The sequence below is a fragment of the Nyctereutes procyonoides genome, unplaced genomic scaffold (assembly GCF_905146905.1).
Source record: "Nyctereutes procyonoides isolate TBG_1078 unplaced genomic scaffold, NYPRO_anot_genome, whole genome shotgun sequence".
NCBI lineage: Eukaryota > Metazoa > Chordata > Mammalia > Carnivora > Canidae > Nyctereutes > Nyctereutes procyonoides.
In genome coordinates this window covers 19442760-19470713 of record NW_026575133.1, presented here as the reverse complement: position 1 = coordinate 19470713, position 27954 = coordinate 19442760, and the positions used below count along the sequence as shown (strand labels likewise).

Sequence of the window (27954 nt, the reverse complement as noted above, 5' to 3'; positions counted from 1 at the left end):
CACAGTTTGGCTATTGTGGACATTGCTGCTAGAAACATCGGGGTGCAGGTGTCCCGGCGTTTCATTGCATCTGAATCTTTGGGGTAAATCCCCAACAGTGCAATTGCTGGGTCGTAGGGCAGGTCTATTTTTAACTCTTTGAGGAACCTCCACACAGTTTTCCAGAGTGGCTGCACCAGTTCACATTCCCACCAACAGTGTAAGAGGGTTCCCTTTTCTCCACATCCTCTCCAACATTTGTGGTTTCCTGCCTTGTTAATTTTCCCCATTCTCACTGGTGTGAGGTGGTATCTCGTTGTGGTTTTGATTTGTATTTCCCTGATGGCAAGTGATGCAGAGCATTTTCTCATGTGCATGTTGGCCATGTCTATGTCTTCCTCTGTGAGATTTCTCTTCATCTCTTTTGCCCATTTCATGATTGGATTGTTTGTTTCTTTGGTGTTGAGTTTAAGAAGTTCTTTATAGATCTTGGAAACTAGCCCTTTATCTGATACGTCATTTGCAAAAATCTTCTCCCATTCTGTAGGTTGTCTTTTAGTTTTGGTGACTGTATCCTTTGCTGTGCAAAAGCTTCTTATCTTGATGAAGTCCCAATAGTTCATTTTTGCTTTTGTTTCTTTTGCCTTTGTGGATGTATCTTGCAAGAAGTTACTGTGGAATTTTAAATCTTATATGTTAAGTGTATTAATTTTATCCTTTTTGGTTTTCTTAATCACACCAGAGGTTTGCTAAGTAGTCTTTCTACTTTTCACCAGTGTTTTCAAGGCTTGACTTTTATATTCTTCTCTATATTGTTTTATATGAAAATTATTTTAGTGCCATTTAAACACAAATACACTCTTTTTGAAGACATAAAGGTCACTCTCTTTCATATACAATTTACTTTTGAAAGTAAGTTTAAAAGTTGAATGTGTGAAAGCAGAATTCAGTGTTCTAATTATGTCTTCCTTCAGTCCAGGCCACCAGCAGACAGGTCATAACCTTCACAGGTACGTCAGGCTGAATCAGAGAGATCTGCTTAGAAGGAGGTAAAAGAGGGATGGGTCCTGCCAGCATCTCTTTTATTTCAAATCCTGGGTGAGCTGAATTAGGCACCTTGTTTAACAATGTATTTCCCATCATCTCCCTACCCCCATACCAAAAGGGGTTGTTTGTAAAGGTAAACAGATGAAAATGGAAAAAAAAATCTGTTTTCTATCAAAGACATGAGTGATTTTTGAAAATGATTACTTTAATATTATACATGGCCTGTACAATAAAATTATTTTGAAGTTTAGGAACATCTACAAATAGTCACATTTACATCAGAATATAATGTTTAAAATAATCAATTGATTCTGTCATCAAAATTTCCCTTGTGTTTACTTAGAAGCTTTGTATGTGCCAAAAATTCACAAAACAGGAGATCTCTATTAGCTTGAAGGCTACAAAAATCAATGCTATAAAGACACTTCTGTTAGTGAATAAATGATGAAGTTTTACTAGAAAAGATGCAGAGTCAACAGAAATATTCAACAAAACACAGAGCTAAGAATAATGCTGGAATTAAATGGGGATTTCCATATTTTATAAATGTTAAAAAGAGAGAGAGATGGCCTGGATTGGCTATAGGCTATAGCCAAATAATTATTTGGCTAGTATTTTCCAGAAACTTTAATGCTGAGGTCTTGTTACACTTACCCATTTTGAGTTCATTCTTGTTGATACACAGAGTGGCAAAATACCTGTGCATTATATCCTCAGTGTAGCCTGGATAACAATTCCTGTTGCTCTACTAAATAATAATTATTCCAAATAATGTTATAAAAACACTGCCACAGCTATTTAAGGATACATGCATAAAAATGTTTTCAATTATGAAAGTTTAGAAACTCGGGATCCCTGGGTGGCGCAGCGGTTTGGCGCCTGCCTTTGGCCCGGGGCGTGATCCTGGAGACCCGGGATCGAATCCCACGTTGGGCTCCCGGTGCATGGAGCCTGCTTCTCCCTCTGCCTGTGTCTCTGCCTCTCTCTCTCTCTCTCTCTCTCTCTCTCTCTCTCTCTCTGTGACTATCATAAATAAATAAAAATTAAAAGAAAAGAAAGTTTAGAAACTCTTATACATCTATCAGTGGGAGAAAGGCTGTATCAATATGGGATTTCCATATTATTGGCATTAAAAGAGGATGAAGTTGATCAGCACAAACATGAGAAATGTCTATAATATTTTTCTAGGTAATAAAGTAAATTACAGACCAGTAAGTGTGATCCCATTTTATGCTAAACACATATACAGTGGCATGTGTGTATGTACACACACACAAACACTGAAGAGATGCATGTTAAACACTGAAATGATACATGTTAAACTTTTAACACTGGTTACACAGGGGGTTTCTGGAGTAAGGTGATAAGAGAGGAGACTTTGATGTTTTATATTTTCATATAGTGTTTGAATTTTGGATTCTGTCAGCATAGCCTAGTTTCATAATTTAAAAACACCTATAAACATTTGGTAAAATAAAAATTATAAATGTATGTAAATATATATATATCTGTGTATCTTTTAGAGAGGTTGGGAGTGTTTCAATACCATCATGTATTTATGCTTTCTTATAAATTGAAGGACCATCAATGTGACCTCTACAACCAACTTAACTGGATGACTTTCTCACTGAAAAGGCAACAGCACTGATTTACTACTTCATATTAATGCATTTAGAGTCTCTCAGTAGGAGGTGTGTATTAACTTTTGTCCAGTTTCCATTGCAAATATCTCTTCACAAAACCACACTATCTTCAAAAGTTCAGAAGGAAAATCCCATGTTATTGACTTTGCAGCTTCATTTCTGAAATAAACTTCCTATTGTATTAAACAGGCACAAATACTGGTTATAAAAAATGTAAAAGCATTCTACAAAGAAGTTTCACGGGTAAGGAAAATGCCTGAAATGTTTCAAGTTGTCTGGTATGTCACTATTTGGAGCCAATAAAAAGTCATGATTAAGAACTGTATTTTGGTGACCCTGGTGTTGGGCAATAATAAAAATAATAATAATAGGTGTTGAGAGTTTGAAAGGGTCCGATATATAACACTCTGCCTGAATTCAGCCCAATTGAGAAATAAGGAAAGCAGAAGATATCACATGTACTAGGAATATAAGAGATAGTGGAAAATGTGGCAAGCAAAGGGCTTACTAATATCGAACCCCAGGATTAACCTAACTTAACACACACCATTACCAGCACAGTTGGATGCCACAGGCTTTCTCTTATGGGTTCCTACCACTGTAAAAGTTAAGGGATAGGGGAGTAGGGAGGAACATACACTCTCTGAGGCAGGCCAGCTTCCAAGGAAATAGGGCAAGGAAAGGGGCTGTGCTTGTCTACCCTTCTAAATTTACCAGTCAGATTGAATCACTTCTCCCCACCTTCCAAAAAGAAAGAAGGGTGTTAGGGAGAGTTGGGAGGGTTAAATGTATAAAGCTTTTTCCACATGGAAAAAAAATCTGGAGTGGAAAAAGAATTCCATGGGGCTATCCCAGTGATGAAAATATACTACATTTTTGCAAATAACATTGAAAATATGTAAAGGATTTGTATCTTCTTTGTAGTGAAAATTAAATTATATGGAGACTCAATCTCCAGACCAAATATTTATTTGGTGTGCCCTTGACTGTGCTAGATGTGAGATTGATAGAAAAATGAACAAGAAGTAGAGGGAATTCCCAGTCAAGTGATGCATGTAACTATCATAGAATATGATTACAGAATTATAAACATATGCTCTATGAATACAGAGAAAGGAACAATACTGGAAGCCTTCCATAATTTATTACATTAATTTATTCATTTATTTATTTAACACCTACTATATGCCAAGCTCTGTACCAATGTCTTAGAACATGAGTATACAATGGTAAACTGAGTAGACAAGATCTCTTTTCTTGTTGAGCACATGACAGAGACAGACACTAACAAAATAAATCATATAAGTATGTGATTACAAAATAGAATCTGTGCTATAAAGGAAAAATATGTAGGATGTTATTTTAAAAAATAATACAATTTAGATCACAGGGTAAGAGAGAGCTTCTTGAGGAAACATTTCAACCAAGATCTAAAAGATAGTATATGTTCCACCTAGGTAGGAGATAGGAAGGCAGAGGGGCTAACAGATCATTTGAAGAGAAAGAAACAGAGACAGAGGTCCTTAAATGTAAAAATCTTGAAGTTCTTGAGGGAGCAGAATGAAGAGGGGGTCACAGCTGAAAATAACATGAGGGAAGTGGTCAGAAGCCATATCGTGACAGGGCCATTCTAAGGACGTTAGGTTTTATTATGTTCGTTAGGAAGCCAGTGAATGACTTCAGTGACATGATTCAATTTACAATGGATTGACTGATCCAAGAGTACATGAACAGGGAGAAGAAGAGAGATTGTTACTGTGAGAGAGGTGGTAGCTAGAACTAGGATGTTAGCAATGGGGAGAGAGAATTGGAAAGATTCAAGAAATATTTTGCAGGCAAAAGCAACAAAACTTGGTAATGGATTAGGGTAGGGTGAGAATGACAATATTTGTAAATACATCAAAAATGCCCACTACATTTTAGATCTGACCCATAAAAACCCATAAAAAATGACATGTGAGTTGAGCTTTAAGACTAAGTTTTATTTTAGGGATCCCTGGGTGGCGCAGCAGTTTGGCGCCTGCCTTTGGCCCAGGGTGCGATCTTGGAGACCCGGGATCGAATCCCACATCGGGCTCCCGGTGCATGGAGCCTGCTTCTCCCTCTGCCTGTGTCTCTGCCCCCCCCCCCTCTCTGTGACTATCATAAATAAATAAATTTAAAAAAAAAGACTAAGTTTTATTTTAGTTCATGGATAAGAAAATGGAGTGAAGTCCTGTGGCATATTCAGAATTTCATAAATAGTATTCTGATGCACTAGTAGTATAGGATATATTAAAAAAATTCAGGAAGATAATGGAAAGACACAGATTATGAAGATCTCTTGGAATTTTCCCATCCAAGTACTAACCAGGCCCAACCCTGCTTAAATTCTGAGATCAGACAATATTGGGCATGTTCAGGGTGGTTTGGCCTAGAAAAGACCTTTGAATTTCTGATAAAATTTTTATTTTTCCTTTTTTGTTTATTTAATCAGGGAAACATCACTTCAGATCCACGTTTATATTAATCTGTTGGGAATTCAGGATTGGAGCTTCTGAAAGAGGGATTTGGGACAAACATTTGAAAATTGTCTATATGTAATAACTAAAACCATTAGAGCATATGAGGTAGCCCATAAAAAAGTACAAAGAAAGAAGATAATCAACCTTTAGGGAGACGTTGCATTTAAAAGACAGGTGTAAAAAAACAAATAAATAAAAGACAGGGGTAAGGAGTCCAAGATGGTAGAGGAGTAGAAGACCTTAGTTTTGTCTGGTCACAGGAATTCAGCTAGATAGCAACAAATCATTCTGAACACCTGTGAACTCAACTGGAGTTCTAAGAGAAGAATTGCTGCAACTCTACAAATAGAAAAGTTACCACTTTCTGCAAGTCTTTTTAAATTTTCATTTGTAAGATATAACTGTAAAGTTATATTCTATCCTTTCATTGCATTTAATTTTATATATATATATAAAGCTTTATATATATATAAGCTTTCCTTTTTTACAAATTTGGGATTCAGTTTCTTCTAACAAACAGATGAAAATAAACCCAGAATCTAGTGTATTGCTCTGTTCTGTTCACCTGTCTGCTTATATTCCTTCTTTTTTTTTTGTCTTTGATTTTAATTTTTACAGCTACATTCTATCCTTTCATTGTATTTATTTATCTTTCATTTGTTTTTATTAAAGTTCTATTTGCCAACATATAGAATAACACCCAGTGCTCATCCTATCAAGTGCCCTCCTCAGTGCCTGACTCCCAGTTACCCCAACCCTCTGCCTACCTCTCCTTCCACAACCCTTTGTTCATTTCCCAGAGTTAGCAGTCTCTCATGGTTTGTCTCCCTCTCTAATTTTCATTGTATTAAATTTAATTTTTGTACATATATAAGTTTTTCTTTCTTTACAATTTTGTGATCTAGTTTTCTAGCAAACAGACCAAATACACACAGGATCCAGTGTATTGCTCTGTTCTGTTCACCTGTCTTATTATATACTCTCTTTTATTTTTTAAGTTTTTATTTTATTTATTTTTTTTAAATTTTTATTTAATTATGATAGTCACACACAGAGAGAGAGAGAGGCAGAGACACAGGCAGAGGGAGAAGCAGGCTCCATGCACCGGGAGCCCAACATGGGACTCGATCCCGGGTCTCCAAGATCGCACCCTGGGCCAAAGGCAGGCACCAAACTGCTGCGCCACCCAGGGATCCTCCTAAAAATTTTCTTTAAAAAAATAATTATTTATTTATTTTTTGCTTCAGGTTGCTTCTGATTTGTTTAGTGTATATTTCTCTGGGGTCATTGTTGCCATTTTAGTATTTTGTTCTCGTGTTCATCTATTCTTTACTGGACAGAATGAAAGATGGAAAAACTTGCCTCAAAAAAAGAGAACAACAGGCAGTACTGACTGCTATGGACCTAATCAGTATAGCTACAAGTAAGATGTCAGAACTAGAGTTCAGAAAAAATGATTGTAAACATAATACCTGAGCTTGAAAAAAAAATATAGAAGACACCAGGGAATCCCTTTCTAGAGAAATAAAAGAACTAAAATCTAATCAAACTGAAATTTTAAAAAGGCTATTAATGAGATGCAATAGGAAACAGAGGCTCTAACTGTTAGGATAAATGAGGCAGAAGAGATAATTAGTGATATAGAAGGCAAAATTATGGAGAATAAAAAGCTGAGAAAAAGAGATAAACAACTACTGAGTCATGAGGGGTGGAATTCGAGAGATAAGTGATACCATAAAGCAAAACAATATTTGAATGATTGGGATCCCAGAAAAAGAGGAAAGAGAGAGGGGGGCAGATCGTATATTGGAACAAATTATAGCAGAGAACTTCCCTAACTTAAGAAAGGAAACAGGCATTCAAGTTCAGGAGGTACAGAGAAGTCCCCTCAAAAATCAATAAAAATAGGTCAACACCTCAACATATAATAGTGAAATGTGCAAATTTCAGAGACAAAGAGAAAAAATTCTGAAATTAGTTCTGATAAGAAGTCTGTAATCTACAAGGGTAGAAACATTAGACTGGCAGCAGACCTACCACAGAGACCTGGAAGGTCAGAAAGGACTGGCATGATATAGTCAGGGTGCTAAATGAGAAAAATATGCATCCAAGAATATTTTATCCAGCAAGGCTGTCATTCAAAATAGAAGGAGAGATAAAAACTTCCAGGACAAACAGAAACTAAAAGAATTTGTGATCACTAAACCAGTCCTTCAAGAAATGCTATAGGGGAATCTTTAAGGGAAGAGAGATTCCCAAAGTAACATAAACCAGAAAGGAACAGAGACAATATACAGAAATAGTGACTTTATGGATAATACAATGGCACTAAATTCATATCTTTCAATAGTTACTCTGAGTGTAAATGGGCTAAAACCCCAGTCAAAAGATAAAGGGTATTAGATAGGATAAAAAAGAAAGTCCCATTGATACGCTGTCTGCAAGAGACTCATTTTAGACCCAAAGACACCTCAAGATTGAAAGTGAGGGGGTGGAAAACAATTTATCATGCTAATAGACATCAAAAGAAAGTTAAGTTATCAATCCTTATATCAGGCAAATTAGATTTCAAACCAAAGACTATAAGAGATGAGGAAGGACACTAAATCATAATTAAAGGGTTATATCATAATCCAACAAGAAACTCTAACAACTGTAAATATTTATGCCCCTGACATGGAAACAGCCAATTATAAAAACCAATTGATAACAAAATTAAAGAAATACATTGATAATAATACAATAATTGGAGCAGACTTTAACACCACACTCACTGCAATAGACATATCATCTAAGCAGAAGATCAATAAGGAAACAAGGGCCTTTCATGACACACTGGACCAGATGGATTTCATAGATATATTCAGAGCATTTCATCCTAAAGCAACAGAATATACATTCTTCTCAGGTGCACATGGTATTATCCAGAATAGATCACACACTGGGTCACAAATCAGGTCTCAACTGGTACCAAAAAACTGGGATCATTCCTGCACATTTTCAAATGATAATGCTTTGAAACCTGAACTCAATCATAAGAGGTAATTTGGAAAGAACTCAAATACATAGATATTAAAGAGTATCCTACTAAAGAATGAATGGATCAACCAGGAAATTAAAGAAAAATTAAAGTAATTCATGGAAACAAATGAAAATAAAACACAGCTTTTCAAAACCTTTGGGATACAGCAAAGGTGGTTTTAAAAGGGAAGAATATAGCAATACAAGCCTTTCTCAAGAAACAAGAAAGATCTCAAATACACAAGCTAATGTTACACCTAAAGGAGCTGGAGAAAGAACAGCAAATAAAGCCTAAATCCAGCAAGAGAAGAGAATTAATAAAGATTAGAGCAGAAATCAATGAAATAGAAACCAAAAGAACAGTAGAACAGATCAACCAAACTAGGAGCTATTTCTTTGGAAGAATTAATAAGATGAATAAACCCCTGGCCAGACTTATCAAAAAGAAAAGAGAAAGGAACCAGATAAACAAAATCATGAATGAAAGAGAAGAGATCACAATCAACATGGAGGAAATAAGAACAATTATAAGAACATATTATGAGTAACTGTATGCTAACAAAGTAGGTAGAAGAAATGGATGCATTCCTAGAGACTTATAAACCACCAAAACTGAAAGAGGAAGAAACAGAAAACCTGAACAGACCGATAACCAGCAAGGAAATTGAAGCAGTAATCAAAAATCTCCCAACAAACAAAATTCCAGGGCCAGATGGCTTCCCAGGGAAATTCTACCAAACATTTAAGAAGAACTAATACCTATTCTGAAGTTGTTTCAAAAAATAGAAATGAAAGGATAATTTCTGTTTTTTTTTTTTTTTTTTAATTTATGATAGTCACACAGAGAGAGAGAGAGAGAGAGAGGCAGAGACATAGGCAGAGGGAGAAGCAGGCCCCATGCACCGGGAGCCCGACGTGGGATTCGATCCCGGGTCTCCAGGATTGCGCCCTGGGCCAAAGGCAGGCGCTAAACTGCTGCGCCACCCAGGGATCCCGAAAGGATAATTTCCAAACTTGTTCTGTGAGTCCAGCATTACTTTGATCCCAAAACTAGACAAAGTCCCCCACCAAAAAGGAGAATTACAGATCAATAACCTTGAGGAACATGGATGCCAAAATTCTCACAGATACTAGCCAATAGGTTCCAACAGTACATTAAAAGGATTATTAACCATGACCAAGTAGGATTTATTCCTGGGCTGCAAGGGTGGTTCAACATTTGCAAATCAATTAATGTGATACACTACATTAATAAAAGAAAGGAAAAGAACCATATGATCCTCTCAATAGATGCAGAAAAAGCATTTGACAAAGTACAGCATCCTTTCTTGATTAGAACTCTTCACAGTGTAGGGACAGAGGGAACATACTTCAATATCATAAAAGCCATATATGAAAAGCCCACAGAGAATATCAGTCTCAATGGGGAAAAACTGACAGCTTTTCCTTTAAGGTCAGGAACATGGAAGGGATGTTCAGTATCACCATTGTTGTTCAACATAGTAGTAGAAGTCTTAGCCTCAGCAATCAGACAACAAAATGAAATAAAAGGCATTCAAATCAGCAAAGAAGTCTAACTCTCACTCTACACAGTTGACATGATACTCTATGTGGAAAATCCAAAAGACCCCACTCCAAAATTGTTAGAACTCATATAGGAATTCAGCAAAGTGGCAGGATATAAAATCAATGCACAGAAATCAGTTGTATTTCTATACACTAATAATGAGACAGAAGAAAGAGAAATTAAGGAGTCGATCCCATTATAATTGTACCAAAAACCATAAGATACCTAGAAATAAACCTAATCAAAGAGGCAAAGGATCTGTACTCAGAAAACCATAGAACACTCATGAAAGAAATTGAGGAAGACACAAAGAAATGGAAAAATGTTCCATGCTCAAGGATTGGAAAAACAAATATTGTTAAAATGTCTATAGTCCCTAGAGCAATCTATACATTCAATGCAATCCCTATCAAAATACCAACAACTTTTTATCACAGAGCTGGAATAATCCTAACATTTCTATGGAAACAGAAAAAGACCTCAAGTAGACAAAAGAATGCTAAAAAAGAAAATCAAAGCTGGTGGCATCACAATTCTGGACTTCAAGTTCTATTACAAAGCTGTAATCTTCAAGACAGTATGGTACTGGCACCAAAACAGATACATGTATCAATGGAACAGAACAGAGTGCCCAGAAATGGACCCTCAACTCTGGTCAGCTAATCTTTGAAAAGTAGGAAAGAATATTGAGTGGAAAAAAAGACAGTCTCCTCCACAAATGGTGTGGGGAAAATTGGACAGCCACATGCAGAAGAATGAAACTGGATCATTTTCTTATACCATATTTGGGTCATCTTAATACATGCTAAGGCAGTTAACTTGTTTATTTTTTTTAATTTTTTTAAATTTTTATTTATTTATGATAGTCACACAGTGAGAGAGAGGCAGAGACATAGGCAGAGGGAGAAGCAGGTTCCATGCACCGGGAGCCTGACGTGGGATTCGATCCCGGGTCTCCAGGATCGCGCCCCGGGCCAAAGGCAAGCGCCAAACCGCTGCGCCACCCAGGGATCCCAGTTAACTTGTTTAGAATATTGCTATGACTAAAACTTAAATTGAAGGTTGGGTTAATTCATAGGAGGCTCCCAGAAGGTTGTATAACTATGACTGATCTATTTTTTTCATATAGTTCATGGAGGATAGAAATAATAAACCTCAGGTTCTTAAAAGGCAGGTAATAGACCCAAAATATATGAAAGACCTAAATGTGAGAAAGGAATCCTTCAAAATCCTAGAGGGGAACACAGGCAGCAACCAATTTATCAAACTCAACACTCAAAGAACAAAAGTCCAATTAAGAAATGGACAGATGACATGAACAACCAAAGAAGCCATACAAATGGCCAACAGACACATGAAAAAATGTTCAGTATCACTCAGCATCAGGGAAATACAAATCAAAACGACAAAGAGATGCCATCTTACACCAGTCAGAATGGCTAAAATTAACAAGTCAGGAAATAACATATTGGTAAGGATGCAGAAAAGGGGGAGTCTTCTTACACGGTTGGTGGAGATGCAAGCTGATGCAGGCACTCTGGAAAACAGGATAGAGGTTCCTTAAAAAGTTGAGAATAGAGTTACCCTACAACCCAGCAATTGCACTATTAAGGATTTACCCCAAAGATACAATGCAGTGATCCGAAGGGACACCTGTACCCCAATATTCATAGCAGCAATGTCCACAATAGTCAAACTATGGAAAGATCCTCAATGTCAACCAACAGTGAATGGATAAAGAAAATGTGGTATATATAATGGAATACTACTTAGCCATCAAAAAAGGAAATCTTGCCATTTGCAATGATGTGGATGGAACGAGAAGGTATTATGCTAAGTGAAACAAGTCAGAGAAAGACAATTACCATACGATCTCACTCATATGTGGAATTTAAGAAACAAATGAGGATCATAGGGGAAGAGAGGAAAATATGAAATGAAATCAGATGAAATCAGAGAAGGAAACAGCCATAAGAGACTCTGAACTCTAGGAAACAAACTGAGGGGTTCTGGAGGGGAAGGGGGTTGAAGGATGTGATAACTGGGTATCTGGGTGATGGACATTAAGGAAGGCACTTAATATAATTAGCACTACGCATTATGTAAGACTGATGAATCATTGAACTCTACCTCTGAAATTAATAATACATTATATGTTAATTAATTAAATTTAAATTTTAAAAAAGGTGGAAGAAAAAATGAGAAAGAAGTCTGAAAGTCATGAAATGCTCATGGATAATATGAAATAAAAATGCAATCATAAATAATTATATAATTTAATTATATCTAATTATATAGCATTTACTATGTTCCAAGCACTGTTCTAAGGGCATTATATATTTTAAGTTGTTTAGTTTTTACTATACTCTTGTGAGGTAGGTACTATTGTGAACCTCCATTGACAGATGTACAGACTGAGGCATAGACAAGTTAAATTGCTTGTCCCAGGTTACTACCTACTAAATTAGCAGAGCAGGGTTTCAAGGGGTTTATAATCTTAACTTCTATGCTTACTGCCTCTCAAGAACCTGATGTTTATTATTTCTCTCCTCCCTGAACTATATGAAAAAAGCTAGGTCAGTCATAGTTATACAACTTTCTGGGAGCTTCTTATGAATTAATTCAATCTTTGACTCAAGTGTTAATCATAGCAATATTCTACAAGTTAGCTGCGTTAACATATGTTAAGTAATGATCCCATACTCTTTGAAATAGAATCTTTTAAATAAATAAACATCTTGGTATTTATAAATAGGAAAAGATTACCTAAAGCAGAGACTATTAAACCACTGTGAATGTAAGTACTGGTTCTCTACATTAATGGATGGCATCAAGATAGAGTCCAACAAATAATCTGAACATGACAGATTAACTTTTAAAAAAAAGACCATAATCATTATGAAAGAATTCCAATAATATAGACAGAATAAAATATGCATAGAATTTTCTAATTACTAAAAGTAGGAACAATAAGCTCAGTGAAATAAACTAATATTAATTTTTTGTAATTGCTTTCTTACTGGTTAAAGTTTAATAAAAGTAGACATACAATTATAATAACCTTAAAATAAAACTGGTTCTCAACTGGGGACAATTTTGCGCACCCCTCTCTTCCCAGGGGACATTTGGCAAAGTCTGGAGACATTTTTGGTTGTCAAAGCTGGGGGTGGTAGGTGCTACTGGCATCTAGTAGGTAGAGGCCAGAGATGATGCTAAACGTCTTAAATTGCATAGGACTGCCCTCTTGTAACCAAGAATAACCTGCACCAAAATGTCAAAGTGCCAAGTTTGAGAACTCTGCTATAAAATGGCACATATACCAATAGCAGTTAAACCTGAAAATTTAAGAAAAAGGCAACAGATTTCAGTATACATTTGAACACACAGACAGAAAAGAATATTTCAAAACTTAAGGATAAAACCAATTTAATTTTGGCCTTCATGATGTTGAATAAATGTCACATTGTTTCTTGCCATCATTAGTTTCTTGTTATTGCACTAATTATAAGGCTTATGGCCCTATTTCCTAAAATCTTTATACTTTGACGTGTTTCTTTATACTTGAAATAACGTCTATGGAACATATCAGTTAGCAAACTAATTTACACATACCAAATAATTTAACGTGGGAACTGGCAAAATACTGGCATTTTATTTGGCATCTGCTAAAATGCAAAAAATGGACAATGTATCTAAACTACTGTTTCTTTCTATTCAAATTTCCTCTGTCACCATCTGTGAAGGAAAAAAACACTCTATAACAGACTTTGTGTGTTTAATTTTAACCCAGGGCAAATTTTTATGACTGAGTGATAAACCCACAAAACTGGAGTTCACATCGGAAGCCCTTACACTACTAACCATAATGATACCAGTGGGCATTATCATTTTTAAAAGTGTAAAAAAATCAATGAGCAGATTGTCATTACAGAAACTCATTCTGCATCACACATATCACCCAAGAGATTGATATTTCATGCTTATAAAACTTAACATAAAATTAAATTGCAAATATTTTCTCACAATCTACTAAAATTATGGCCTAAGGCAATATACTGCTAATATGAAGCATTTGTTCAGCTCTAGTGGACATATTTCTATATGATTTATGTAAGAGAAGGCTTCATTTGCTTCTCATAGATTCAGTAATGAGGGTTCTTTCCTTATATTTAGCCTAGAAAGTGTATGAACTTCTTAGAAATTAAGCCAGCAAATATAGCATTGAATTATTAATAAATAATAGTAAAATTAACAAACTGAAGGTTTTCTCCTTGTGTGTATGACTATGCTGTTTCAAACATCAGCCATTCTTTCATTATCCAAATACATAAAGAGCAGGTCAATATTCTATACAGAAAATACATTTCATTCTTTCAGCACAAAAAGTAATAGATTTCAAGTAAAATAGTAGATTGTGATTCTTTTTCCCTGAAATCTAGAAAGATAAAAAAGAATTTCAATCATTAAAAAAAAAGTTAGGAATAACAGAAAGGAGAGTTGTGAAACCAATACTCTGTCTCAATCTATTGAGATGTGAGGAACACTGAGTCCATGAGGTAAAACAAAAGATAAAATTGATTTCAGTATTATCAACCCCATGCATTGTGAAACTTACACGTAGCACTTTCTAGGTAGTGAAGCATTTTCTCATTAGCATATTCTGTAATGCACATAGAAGGAATTAATGTCTTTATCTGGAACTTAAAAAAATCACTACACATTTAGCTTTATGCTGAAATCTGTTTGACAACTTGAAAAATTACCAGATTTTATACAAAAATATAGTAGGAAATACTTACCTTAAGCATTCTGCATCACTTTGAGGCTTTTCATTGATTTTTACTTTTTCTGCCTCTAGGTATTTGGTAGTACAAATGGCTTCATTCTTTTTATCTTCAAAAACTAAACAATTAAAAAAGTGCTTACAATCTTAAAAAAAATAACATAAGAGTTAATTAACTTTACTCATTCATAAGAACAATACTCTAATTTTTGATGCTTCATGTAAAATGCCTGCACTCATGATTTTTATTTTTCTACTTTAATATAGCAATTAAAGGCACAAAAAAGATTTTGACAAAATTTATGACATTAAAAACACCAGATCTAATTCTGTTCATTTTAGTGTTTTATCTATTTCTGGGTTTTTTTTAAGATTTTATTTATTCACTTGACAGAAAGATAGTGGGAGCATGAGCACATGCACCCACAGGAAGGGGGAGCAGCTGGCAGAGGGAAAGAGAGAAGCAGACACCTCACTGAGCAAGGAGCCTGATGCCTACTCCATACCAGAATCCTGGGATTCTGTCCTGAGCTGAAGGCAGATGCTTAACCAACTGAGCCACCCAGGTGCCCTCCCATTCCTGTTTTACACCAATAATAACACTATATCCCAATAGGTTAGTACAGTTTGAAATAATAATATGATCCTGTTATGTGTATATAATTATATTCATCAGCAAAGTAAACTAGCTCATAAAGATAATACCTTTAAGTTTTCTCTGCACAGTAAGTAATTCTTGTTTTAATTCACTCTTTTGTTTTTGAAGTTCACTTAACTGGCCACTATCATGTTCCATTGACTTCATTTCTAGAAACAGACAAAAAACCCCATATTTTAACCATTTAGGCTTTGCCTTAAATATGTCAGCAATTATTAACTTTTTTGTGTCTGTAATCAAAATTTAAGCAGCACATGGTCAATTTTAAACTGACAAGAACAGATACTATACTTGATCTTAACCAAAGGCCAAGAAGCAATTCATATGGTCAATTTAAGCTCCAACAGGCTTCCCTTGGCTATCTAGAAACTGTCTCTAATGAACAGACCAGGATTCATTAAACAACAATGGGGTACAAAAGAATGAGTTAATTGATGGTTAGACTACCAAGAGAGAATTCAAAATAATGTAACATCACCAAGCAAAACAAGCTTCCCAATGAGATAATAAGAAAACTATCATTCATAAGTAAAGCATATTTAAAATATTTCATAGTACTCAACATATGGCTACAATTCTTCCATAACACTGCTAATATTGCTGCTTCCACCTAGAATATCTTTCCTCTCTTTATCCCCACAACAAACTCTAATTCGTCCTTTAAAGGTCATCTACTAATTTTTCAAAGGTAAACAATAAATTAGAACACAAAATTTATAATACACGAAATTAAATAACTAGCTAACTTCCTTAAATTTACAAAGAGCTCATATAAATCAGTAAGAACAAAAATGTAGAAAAATGAACAAAGAATATGAATAGATTAGTCACAGGAAAATAAAAAGAAATTTAAGTGATCAATAAATTCAGAGAAGTCAATTCAACATCATGCAAAATCAAAGAAATGTAAATTATATCAACATAACAATAATGCTTTTGCTTGTCAGATGGGCCAAGGTTAAAGTCAGTGAAAATGCCCAGATTGTTAATAGTTTAGGATATTAATTTAGGAAAGCAAGTTCTCTCCTATAGGTTGGTAGGTAAATTGATTAACTCAGTGCTTTAAGGAGTATAATTTGGCATTAATTCTCTCGATATTTTTGTCGACCTAGCAGTTTCATTAGATTTTACCACGGAAATATAGTCACAAAAGTATAGGGAGATATATATTCGGATAATTAGAGGCCCCTATTGATGGTCATGTAGGTTGTTTCTGATTTTTATTTTGTTTTGTTTTCTTCTGAAATCACCACCAGTCCCTCCACCTGTGAACCATTTCCTATCTTCTCTGGGAACTTTACTTCTCTCTGGAATTTTCAACTCTACTTCTCCATTGGCTCCGACCCATCAGTATTTAATATGTTCAAAAATCTCCCATCTAAGAAACAGAAATGCAAAAAGGACAACACATTCCCCACTAAAAGTCTTCCCCTGACCTCATATTCCCTTGGGTTACTGGACTTTCCCATCCAGAGAAACTTTGTTTCAAGGGCTTCTGGGCACTAATGATCACCATTTCCTCCGCTCCCGCTGCTCAACCCATTACAACATGGCCTCTGTCTTCCTCTCTTCTTATCCCCATCTGTTCCTTCCCCTAAAGATCACCAGAGACCTCTCATGGCTGTGTCTTAGTATTTATGGTTGACAGTTTGGCAACATTTAACTTGCGCTGATCACTCCCTCAAACACGGTGGTGGTCTCCAAGGTGATCTCCATTTCACACAGGTGATCTCCTGCCTACCTTTTACATTCTTCCCTGGCCCTTTTCTTCTTCTTCCTTTGAAAATCTTGGTGTTCCTCAGGGTTCTATTATTTTCTTTCAATACATTTTTCCTGGGTGACTCCCAAATTTAACAGTTTCAGCCCAAATCTCCCTCAGTGCTCTTGACTTACTGATATTTACACTCAGATTCGTCATGTGGCTAATTCCTACCACCCTTAAGGTCTCAGTCTGAAAGTCACTTGCTTGGGGAGATCTTCGCTAACTCCTAGTCCAGGTTAAGTTCTCTTATTATATGCTCTCACCTCATTTTACACGTCTCCTTTTGAAGCGGTCATTGATTCATAACTCTCTCTCATACTATTGGAGACAGAGCATTAAACTAAACAAAGTCCTGCCATTACAGAGTTTAAAGTTTCATATGTAAATGTTATGATATACATAGAGATGGGCTTTGTGAAAGTACAAAGACCAACAGTACCAGGACCATGGAAGTAAATCTATTAAAATAAATGCATATTTCTGGAAGAAAGGATATAAAATAGAGGGCTACAACAGTATTTGTGGTATCAAGGACTTTTTTCCTTATCACTTTTTTAGAGGAATCATTTACATAAAGTACATCCACTTTAGCATATAATTCTTTGAATTTTGACTGTCATATACACTCATGAAACCACCACCACAATCAAGAAACCATATATTTCTACCAATCCTGAAAAGTTCCTCAACTTTTTTTGCAATTTATTCTTTCTGGTCCAGGCAACCACTGATCAGCTTGTTGTCACTTGCCTGCTTGTTGTCACATACACTTTGTATCGTATATAATATGTGTTCTTTTGTGTCTAGCTTCTTTTACTCATCATATCATTTTGAGAGGCATCCATGTTGTATGTGAGTAGATTTGTTATTTTTTATCTCTGAGTATTCCACTGCATGGGTACACCAATTTTGTTTACCCATTTACCTCTTAATAGACATTTATGTTCTGTTCTGTTTTTGGCTACTGTGAATAAAGTTACTAAAAACTTAGTGTGGATGTATGTTTCAGTTCTCTGGTGTATCTAGTTGTAGAATGGCTGGGTAACCTAGCAAATGTATGTTTAATGTTTTAAGAAACTGAAAAACAATTTCCAAAGTTGTTGTACCATTTATTTTACATTCCCATCATACCTTATGAATTTCAGACGCTCCACTTTATTGCCAACACTTGATATGACCAGTCTTTTTAATTAAATGCATGTATAGTGATATAACATTGTGGTTTTAATTTGTATTTTCCTGATGACTTAGAGATACTGAGTATCTTTTCATATGTTCATTGGTCATTAGTGTATGCCCCTTTGTGAAGTTCAAATCTTTTCCCCCTTTTAAAAAAATTTTTTTAAGATGATTTATTTATTTATTTATTTATTTATTTATTTATTTATTTTTAAAGATCATTTATTTATTTATTTATTTATGACAGACACACACACACACACAGAGGCAGAGACACAGGCAGAGGGAGAAGCAGGCTCCATGCAGGGAGCCCAATGTGGGACTCGATCTTAGGTCTCCAGGATCACACCCCGGGCTGAAGGTGGCACTAAAGCTCTGGGCCACTGGGGCTGCCCTTTTCCCCCTTTTAGAGTAAGTTTTGTTGCCTTATTATTAAGTTGTAAGAGTTCATTATAGTCTAGGTAACAGTACACCAGCAGATATATGCATGGCAAATATTTTCTCCAAGTTGTGGTTTGTCTTTTGATTTTCTTAATAGTTTTTAAAATTTATTTTAAATCCAATGTATTTTTTTTTTTACTTTTATGGTTCATGTTTCTGTGTCCCATCTAAGAAATCATTGTCTATCCAAACCACGATAGCAAAGATTTCCTATTATGTTTTCTTCTAGGAGTTCCATGATGTTAGCTTTTATGTTTACATGTATGTCCATTCTGAGTTAATATTTAATATGGTGTGAAGATTTAGGAATCATTGTTTTGCAATGGATGTCCAATTGTTTTAGCACCATTTACTGAAAAGAATTTCCTTTCCTCACTGAATTGTCTTGTTACTGTTGTTGATAATCAATTGACTTTACATGAGTAAGGCTATTTCTGGACTCTTTCATTCGAATGGTACCTATCTGCCTATTTTTAAGCCAGTGACACATTATCTTGATTACTAAGCTTTTTAGCAAAATTTGAAATCAGGGAGTATAAATCCCTAAATTTTGTTCTTTTAAAAAATTGTTTTGGCTGTTCTAAGTGATTTACATTTCCAGACGAATATTAGAATCAGCTTGTCATGGCTTAATAAAACTTAGTAGGATTTTTACTGAGATTCTGTTAAACCTATGATTTGAAGAGAACTGATCTACTAACAAAACTGAATTTTCTAATCATGAACTTGGTAGATCTATTTATGTAAGGTTTTCCTTAATTTCTCTCAGTAATTCTCCATAGTTTGTAGTGTAGAAGTCCATTATGTCTTTTGCTAAATTTGTTTCTATTTTTTTTGATGCTGTTTAAACAGTATTTTTATTCCACTTTTCTATTGTTTGCTGTTAATATATAAAAATTCAACTGTTGTTTTTTTGTGTGGGGTGGGGAGAGAAGGAGAGAGAGAGAGTGGAGAGGGGTGTATAGGGAAAGGGAAAAAGAGAATCTTAAGCAAGCTTCACTCCCAGTGTGGAACCTGATTTCATGATCCTGAGATCAGGATCTGAGTCAAAATCAAGTTGGAGGCTTAACCAACTGAGCCATCCAGGTGCCCCTCAACTGATTTTTAAATATATACATTGTATTCTATAATCTTACTATATTGAATTAATTTTAGTAATTGTTTTATAAATTCCTTATAATTTTCTATGTAAATTATCATGTAACCTGTAAATAGAGGCAAATTTATTTTGTCTCCTTGAAATGGTTAAAATGACTAGGACATCCAGAGTTGTATTGAATGGAAGTGGTAAGAATGGGCATCCTTGGCTTATTCTCAATCCTTTTGGGGAATGCATTTAATATGTTACCATTACATATGATATTGGTATTCAATATTTCACCATTAAGTGTAATATTAGCTGTAAGCTTTTCAAACAGGTTCTTTATCTGGTTGAGAAAGTTCCCCTCTATTCCTGGTTTCCTGAAAGTCACATAGGGCTGTTTAGATCCATTTGCCAGTCTCTTTTTCCAGTCCTTTATGGTATAGGTGTCATATATGCATAAGTATACATGTATACAAACTGCTTCTGCATACATTATAAATTCCACAATATATTATTTGCTTAAATTGTCACGTAGTTTTTAAAGTTAAAAAAAGAGGTATTTATAATTATCTATATATTTGCCATTTCTGTTTAATTCATTCAGCATGATCTGAGTTTCTGTTATCATTTTTGCTTCTATTTTGAGGACTTCTTTAGCATTTCTTGTCATTCAGGCATGATGGCAATGGATTCCCTTAATTTTTATTTATCTGAAAATGTCTTTATTTTAACTTCATTTTTTTAAGGATATTTTCACTGGACATAGAAAAATTTTCTTTCAACACTTCCAAGATGTTATTCCATGGTCTTCTTGACTTTATCATTTCTAGTGACAGATACATAATCATTAGAGTTATTGTTCCCCATTTTCAAAGTTTTCTCTCTCTTTGGTTTTTTAACAGTTTGACTATTATTGAATAGCTAGGCATAGATCTATTTGAACGTATCTTATTGGGTTTGCTGAACTTCTTGAATCTTCAAATTAATGTCTTTTCAAAAATTTAAGAAATTTTCTGCCATGATTTCTTCAAATATATTTTGACAATTCTCTTTCCTTTCCTTCAGAGATTCCAATTACTTGAATGTTAGACCTTTTAAAATTGTCCCATAGGTCCCTACGTTTCTAATTTTTTGTTTCATTTTAACTTTTCTTTTTCAGATTGGACAATTTCTATCAATCTATCTTCATGTTCACTGGCTTTTCTATCAGTTCCATTCTGCTATCAAGCTTATATTCAGTGACATTTTTATTTAAGATAATGGATTTTTCAGTTCTAATGTTTTCTTTTTTTACGTTTTCTATTTCTCCACTGAGATGACCTATCTTTTCATCTGTTGCAAGTGGATTTTCCTTATCTCACTGAGCATAGCTCAAGAATAGCTGCTATGAAGTATTTGATAATTGCAATATCTAGATCATTAGGGGTTTGGCATCTCATGGTTTTCTTTTGACACTAAGTCACATTTCACTGATTCTTCAGAGGTCAAATAATTTTGGATTGCATCCTGAACCTTGTGAGAATATCATGTTGTGGAGACTTTGGATTTTTTTGATAATAGAATTCTAATGAGTGTTAAGTGGTATCTCATTATGGTTTTGATTTCCATTTCTCTAATGACTAGCATCTTTTCATATGCTTAATGGCCATACCTTTGGGGAAATGTTTGTTCAAGTCCTTTGCCAACTTTTTAATTGAGTTGTTTATTTATTGGCTTTGAGTTATAATTCTTCATATATTCTGCACATTAGGAGCACCTGGTTGGCTCAGTTGGTAGAGCATATGACTCTTGATCTCAGGTTTGTGAGTTCAAGCCCTACTGGTTTAAAAATATTCTGGATATTAATCCCTTATCAAAGATAAGATTTGCAAATATTTTCTTCCATAAAAAACACAACTCATTCTTTTTTGTGATATACAGAAGATCTTAGTTTTAATGATATACAATTGGTCTATTTTTCTTTTGTTGTCTGTTTTTGGTATCCAAGAAATCACATCTAAACTCAACATGATGAAATGTTTCCTGTATGATTTCTTGTAAGAGCTTTGTTGTTTTACTTCTTAAGACTTTCATCTATTTTTAGCTAATCTTTGTATATTGTGTAAGGTAAGGGTCCAACTTCATTCTTTTATGTGGTATTCAGTTTTCCCTGCTCCATTTGTTGAAAAGACTGTCCTTTCCCATTGAATAGTCTTGGGACGCTTATAAAAAAATCATCTGACCATATACAAAAGGGTTTATATTTGAGCTCTCTGTTCTATCCTGTTTTTCTACATGTCTGTCCTTATCCTAGGACCACACTGTTTGATTACTGCAGCATTTTAGTAAGTTTTGAAATCAAGAAGTGTGAGTCCTCCAACTTTGTTCCACTTTTTCAAGATGGTTTTGGCTCTTTGGGATCCTTTAGGATTTCATATGAACTTTAAGATGGGTCTTTCAGTGCATGAAAAATGCTGTTGGGATTTTGACAGGGATTACATTGAATCCATACATCATTTTGGGGTAATAATATCATCTTAACAGTACTAAATTTTCCAATCCATGAACATGGAATGTCTTTCCACTTATCTGAGTATTCCTTAATTTCTTTGAGTAATGTTTTATAGAGTTTTCAATGTACAAGTCTTTTTTTTTTTTTAATTTTTTTTTAATTTATTTATGATAGTCACAGAGAGGGAGAGAGAGAGAGGCAGAGACACAGGCAGAGGGAGAAGCAGGCTCCATGCACCCGGAGCCCGACGTGGGATTCGATCCCGGGTCTCCAGGATCGCGCCCTGGGCCAAAGGCAGGCGCCAAACCGCTGCGCCACCCAGGGATCCCCCAATGTACAAGTCTTTTACCTCCTCAGTTAAATTTGTTCCTAAGTATTCTTTTTGATACTATTGTAAGTGGAATTTATTTTTTTTCCTTTTTGGATCACTTATTGCTCATACATAGAAATGCAACTTATTTTTGTGTGTTGATTTTGTATATTGCAACTCTGCTATATTTATTTATTAGTTCTAGCATTTTTTTGTGGTATCCGTAGGTGTTCTATATATAAGAGCATATCATATGGGCACAGAGATAATTCTACTTTTTCCTTTCCAATTTAGATGTCTTTATTTTTTTCTCTTGCCTAATTGATTTGGCTAAAATTTCTATCACTATGTGAATAGAAGTGGAAATATCCGTGACTTTTTTTTATAGAACGTTAGTTACAGAGTATGTACCCATTTAACTTTGTATTCTAACTTGTTATTGAAAATACACATCAATATCACCTAAGGACAAAAAAGTTATGTTCCCTACCCGTCCCACAGAGATTCTGATTCAATAGGTCTTGAATGAGACTCAAGCATTCAATATTTTTTGAAGCTTTCCAGATGCGTGCCTCTGTCCTACTCTGTCCTACGCTGTCTACTCTAAGTAATTTATCTATGATAACCTTATTTCCATCATCTATAAAAAGAAACTAAAAATATAATTCCCATATTTTTGAGGGCTTAATTATGTGGCAGGCAGCATTCTATGTGCTTCAATATTATTTCATTGAATTCTCACAACAACCTTTGTTAAGGTCATTACTATTAACCCCTTTCTTTACAGATGGGGAAACTGGGCCAAAGAAAAGTCAAGCAACTTGCCCCAAATCACATAACTACCAAATGGTAAAATTAAGATTTAAATGAAATTAACATGACATTAGCATTTATAGTCTTTAGGATAGTGGTTGTTATATACTATAAGCCTGATAAATATTACTTAAAAGTCATCATATGCAAAGCAAAACAATAAATTATTCATACTGATAGCTCCAAGTCAAAAAAGTTAAATGCGTTTATTATTCTCCATTTACTAAAGGCATCAAAGTAACAAACAGTACATTTTAGAAAGGCTTCCATTAAAAACTAATTATCCATTTAATATCATTTATATTTTCATTCTCTACTTCCTTGACTCCCATTGATTCCAATCTATTACTACCAGTCTTCTGCTCTACTCTATGCTACTGCACTTGACATCTTCTGATTGTCAAATTAATAACCTATTTTGATTTCCACTAATTTAAGAAAAACATTTTGCTTTTGGTTTCTAAAATATTACTATTACTTTCTGCTGGTTCTCCTCTTGCCTTCTTTGAATGCTCTGTACCATTCTTTTTCTTTCTTTCCTTAAATGTTTCTGGCTTTGGTCTTTGTTCCTTATCTGTGTCCCCCCAATATGTTTTCTCAGAATGATATCACCGACTCCTCTGGATTCAGTTCCAAACTTAATGGTCTAGCTCTGATTTCTTTTACCAGCTTCACAAACAACTCTTCCCCTGCCACCTGGGAATTCCCCTCTGTGTATTTCATAGACATCTCCACCTAAAAATACCTGAAACAAAACTTATTTTGTCCAGAAAAGGCTATATAGTTCCTACAGCCTTCTCTCTCTCTACTCTTCCTCCTGGTACCACATTCTACTCAAACTCTGATATTTGAAAACTATAATTCATCCTTAACTTTCTCTATTTTTGTTCACATTAAAAAGTGATGAAGTCCTGTTATTATTTCTAAACATTTATTTAATTCAACCTCTCTTCTATTTGGCAATGTCTTTAATTCAGGATCTTATCACAGATTACAATAACCTACATGCTAGGGTTCCTGAAATGAAATTCTCCCCACCCCACTGTGTAACCTTGTTTTCTAGTTTAAATTACATTGATGGTAAATGAGGTACATCCCACCAGTCCTACCCCTAATATGGCTTCTATCACACTGTACTATAAATATATGCTTACATATTTGATTCTTCCACTTTTTAGTTTTATATCCCAAAAACCTAGAGCAATGCCTATCACATAACAGAAGGAGAAATAGATATTTGTTATTGAATGAATGACTAAAATGCTCATGTCACACCTATGTCTAAAGAACTTGAGATTGCTCACAATAAAAGATACATTTCCCTTAGGTTAATTAAGAGAAAGGTAAAAGAATAGCTATGCAATAACCCAATTTACTTATGAAAAAGTTAAATTTCTGGAACATCCATTGATTCAAATAAGTTATTTTCATTAATGATACAAAAATGAGGTGGTATTATATACTCATACCTCTCTTCAAAATGTTCGCCTGGTTTTCTAAGTCAGATATTTCAATCTTGACATTTTCTTTTATCCAAAGTTCTCTTTTCTTTGTTACTTCATACTCATTATTGAAATCTGTAATTTCCTTAATAAATTTTTCTTCCTCCTCTGTCACTTTTTTCTTCGCAGCCTCCTGAAAAACAGAAACAAAAGATCAAATATAGATGGTAATTGTACTGTTATTCTTTAGTGATTCAAAATGCAATCATTTTGAGTATTAACAACAAATATATAAAATTATAATTCCCATTATTATTACAAAAATGCTTTATTCCTACAGCAATATGAAGCTATTACATACCAACTATTTCCGCATGGAAGTTTTATCTTTAATATTTTGGGAGTATTATTGAGGTAGAATTCCTACTACTCATCATTGTATCTGTGTTTATATATTAAACTTATAGCCATTGGTGCCATTTTGTCATTTCAATATAAATTTGGGTAAAATAATTAAATGTCCAAACCTGAACATGAAAATGTACGCTCAAGGGAATTACTTCTATAGAAAAAAAAACAAACAAGGAAATTGAAGGAAACCTTTTAAAATATAGCAAAGGAGGTAAAATTATAAATTTATTTCCAAGTTAGTTCTACAAAATAGTTTACATTTTATGAAACATGAATATGAAAAAGAAATAAGAATTTCCAGAAACTCTAGAACCTAAACACTACTGTATTTTTCTATTTTTTTTCTAAGAAATTTCAATTAGTTGTGAACTACATTGGGAACTGGCCATGTTAACATAAGCACCAAGTCTGTTGATTTTGACTTCAGATATTTTTAATATTTTTAAATGTATTTTCTTTAAAATGTCAATTAATTACAAGTCACATTCCTAAACTGGCCCTGTCATTTAAAACTACTGAGTCTGTTGGTTCTGACTTAAGATAAAAAGATAAACAAAATCTTTTCACCAAGATCCATAAATATGCCTAAAGTGTGAACTCTCTGCCTTTCAAAAGCATTAAAACCAAGGTCTCAAAGCCTGAGCAATTCAAATCAGTTTCACTCATTTTTTTATGCTTATTACAACTGCAAATAATTTCTATATTGCATTCCTGCCAATAGAATTCTTTCAAACTATATTACTCTACCAACTGGTTTTAAATAGCACTTAATACTTTTCCGTATCTTAACAGGAGTATCTGCCAATATGCATACAGAGGATTTTCTAAAAGTACACCTAAGTATATTTAAATAGTTTTCAATACTGTTAGTGAAATAGATATTTCTAAGTGGCTGTAGGCTTACAAAGTCTTGAAGAAGCATATTCCTCTGGTTTGTAATTTCACTACACTGTCTTTCTAAGGCATTTTCATGAATTTTCCAAAGCTGTAAGAGGAAGGCTTTTTCAGAAAACTGCTGAACCTTTAAAGTAAAAAAACAGAAATCAGAATGAAACAATTAGGGTGCCTTAGTTAAGAGAACAAATATTAACCTTAAATACAAAATAAATTTCACATTAAGCATCTTATTTTAAATGCACTATCATATATTATTTTATAAGTGTTCTATAATTACAAGTTTTAAAATGTTTTCCCCCAATAAGACATAGGCCCCTTATGGGCAGAAAATGCATTTTCTTTTCTCTTTGCAATACCTAACACATTTCTTAGCTTAGGTACCAAAGCTTTTTAACTACACACATTGAAATCTGCTTCAAGACAGCTTGTGTTAAAGAGCAAGTTTCTATTCTCATCACTTATAAGGAAGATATGGATGAATTAAACATGTATACAGTATGACTAATAAAATGAGATAAAATCTACAAACCATAGGCAAAAACCCAGTCCCATGACTACAGTTATACTAAGAAAAACACAAATCTGCTAAAGTCCTCAAATGCTTTTGAGAACTCATTTTTTAATTTTAGTACCTCATTTGGTTCTAGTTAGCAAGAGACATAATAAACATTAATATTGGATATGTAACTATTATTTCATTTGGGCCATAAAGAATAGCATCTCTTGAGACCATGAATATTGAAATGGAAGTCAGGAAGCTTTAATATATAAAAGCTAAAATTGATGCCAGACTGGGAATAATCTTTCCTCTATATTCAGTACTGGCCCTCATAAGAAAGTATCACTTTTAGTTTGGGGCTGTTCCCATCTCCATAGTGAAAAGAAAAAGGAAATAAATTCAACTTAAATTGCAGAAAGCAAGATTTATGTTAGCCATAAGAACTTCCTGAAGGTGAGAGACAGAGTGTGAAATCTCTGTCCCAGAAGATATTGAATAGTAAAGAGCTTAGGAATAGTCTAGTCCAGAGGCAAAGGGTTGGCCTGAAAGAGATTTTGAAATGATATGGCTAAAAAGTCCTGGAAATACTGGCATTAAAAAAGTAACAGAAAAAAAGGAACAGAAATAAAACATAAAATATGATCTTGCATGTATATTATGTCACGGCACATCTACGCACACCTTTAGTACTTGCTGCTGTTCTCATCAACTCTATCTTAAGAAGACATCAATAGAGAACGAATAAAGAGATACAATTTTCATGACCAAAAAAACTCAGAAAAGGCTTTTAAAATGGGGGAAGCAGGACTGGGGCAGTTAGTTATTTTACTAAGAAGAAAGAAATCATAAAACATATGGCCAGATCTAAGAAATCACATAGAAAATGGTAACAATAGCAAACAGGAGTATGTTCATGAATCTACCATATTTATTTAGAATAAGAAAACACTTCAGAGCTATTTACTATTTATTATATAAATGAGAATAAAATGAGTCCAGAAAAGTGAAATTCCTCAACAAAGGTAATGTAATTAATTATGGGCAAACCAAGGACTAAAATCCAGCTCTTCCGATTTCCTTTCTTCTATGGGACTAGAACTATTTCAAAGTAATTGAGATACTTTTGGAACTAAAAGGAACTCCATTCTCTATAATAGTAGAAGGTTAAAGTATGTAAGTTTGAGAAACACAAAAAGTATCAGAACTTAATGAGAAAAGGTTGCTTGTAGTATACCCAACTCTCAGGATTGCTATTCTGGAGGGTAAGCATGAATGCATTCAAGATTGCTTTAAGACCAAATATTGGGCTGGATAAATTTTAATTCAATAAGGTATGTCACGTATGAATCAAAGTTCCTGAATTCTGATTGTTTCTGCCACAATCAGAATCTGTTGTGAAAGACCTATGATGAAACCCAAAAAT

General features: G+C 34.3%; 1 protein-coding gene, 1 long non-coding RNA gene and 1 pseudogene across 2 annotated transcripts in view; 1 reads left to right on the top strand and 2 right to left on the bottom strand.

Moving 5' to 3' along the window:
• The window catches only part of CCDC172 (coiled-coil domain containing 172), a 60019-nt gene that overhangs the window by 9947 nt on the left and 22118 nt on the right, over nucleotides 1-27954 (bottom strand). The window contains exons 4-7 of the mRNA XM_055345846.1: nucleotides 26040-26156; nucleotides 24752-24917; nucleotides 15250-15351; nucleotides 14561-14663 (exon numbers count right to left, since the gene is read on the bottom strand). Coding sequence (XP_055201821.1) covers nucleotides 14561-14663; nucleotides 15250-15351; nucleotides 24752-24917; nucleotides 26040-26156 — 488 coding nt within the window. The remainder of the gene's footprint in view (nucleotides 1-14560; nucleotides 14664-15249; nucleotides 15352-24751; nucleotides 24918-26039; nucleotides 26157-27954) is intronic.
• LOC129523240 (uncharacterized) overlaps nucleotides 1-27954 on the top strand; it is a 100682-nt gene that overhangs the window by 51809 nt on the left and 20919 nt on the right. The gene's annotated exons all lie outside the window — the stretch shown is intronic.
• LOC129493991 (U2 spliceosomal RNA) lies at nucleotides 15402-15522 on the bottom strand (annotated as a pseudogene).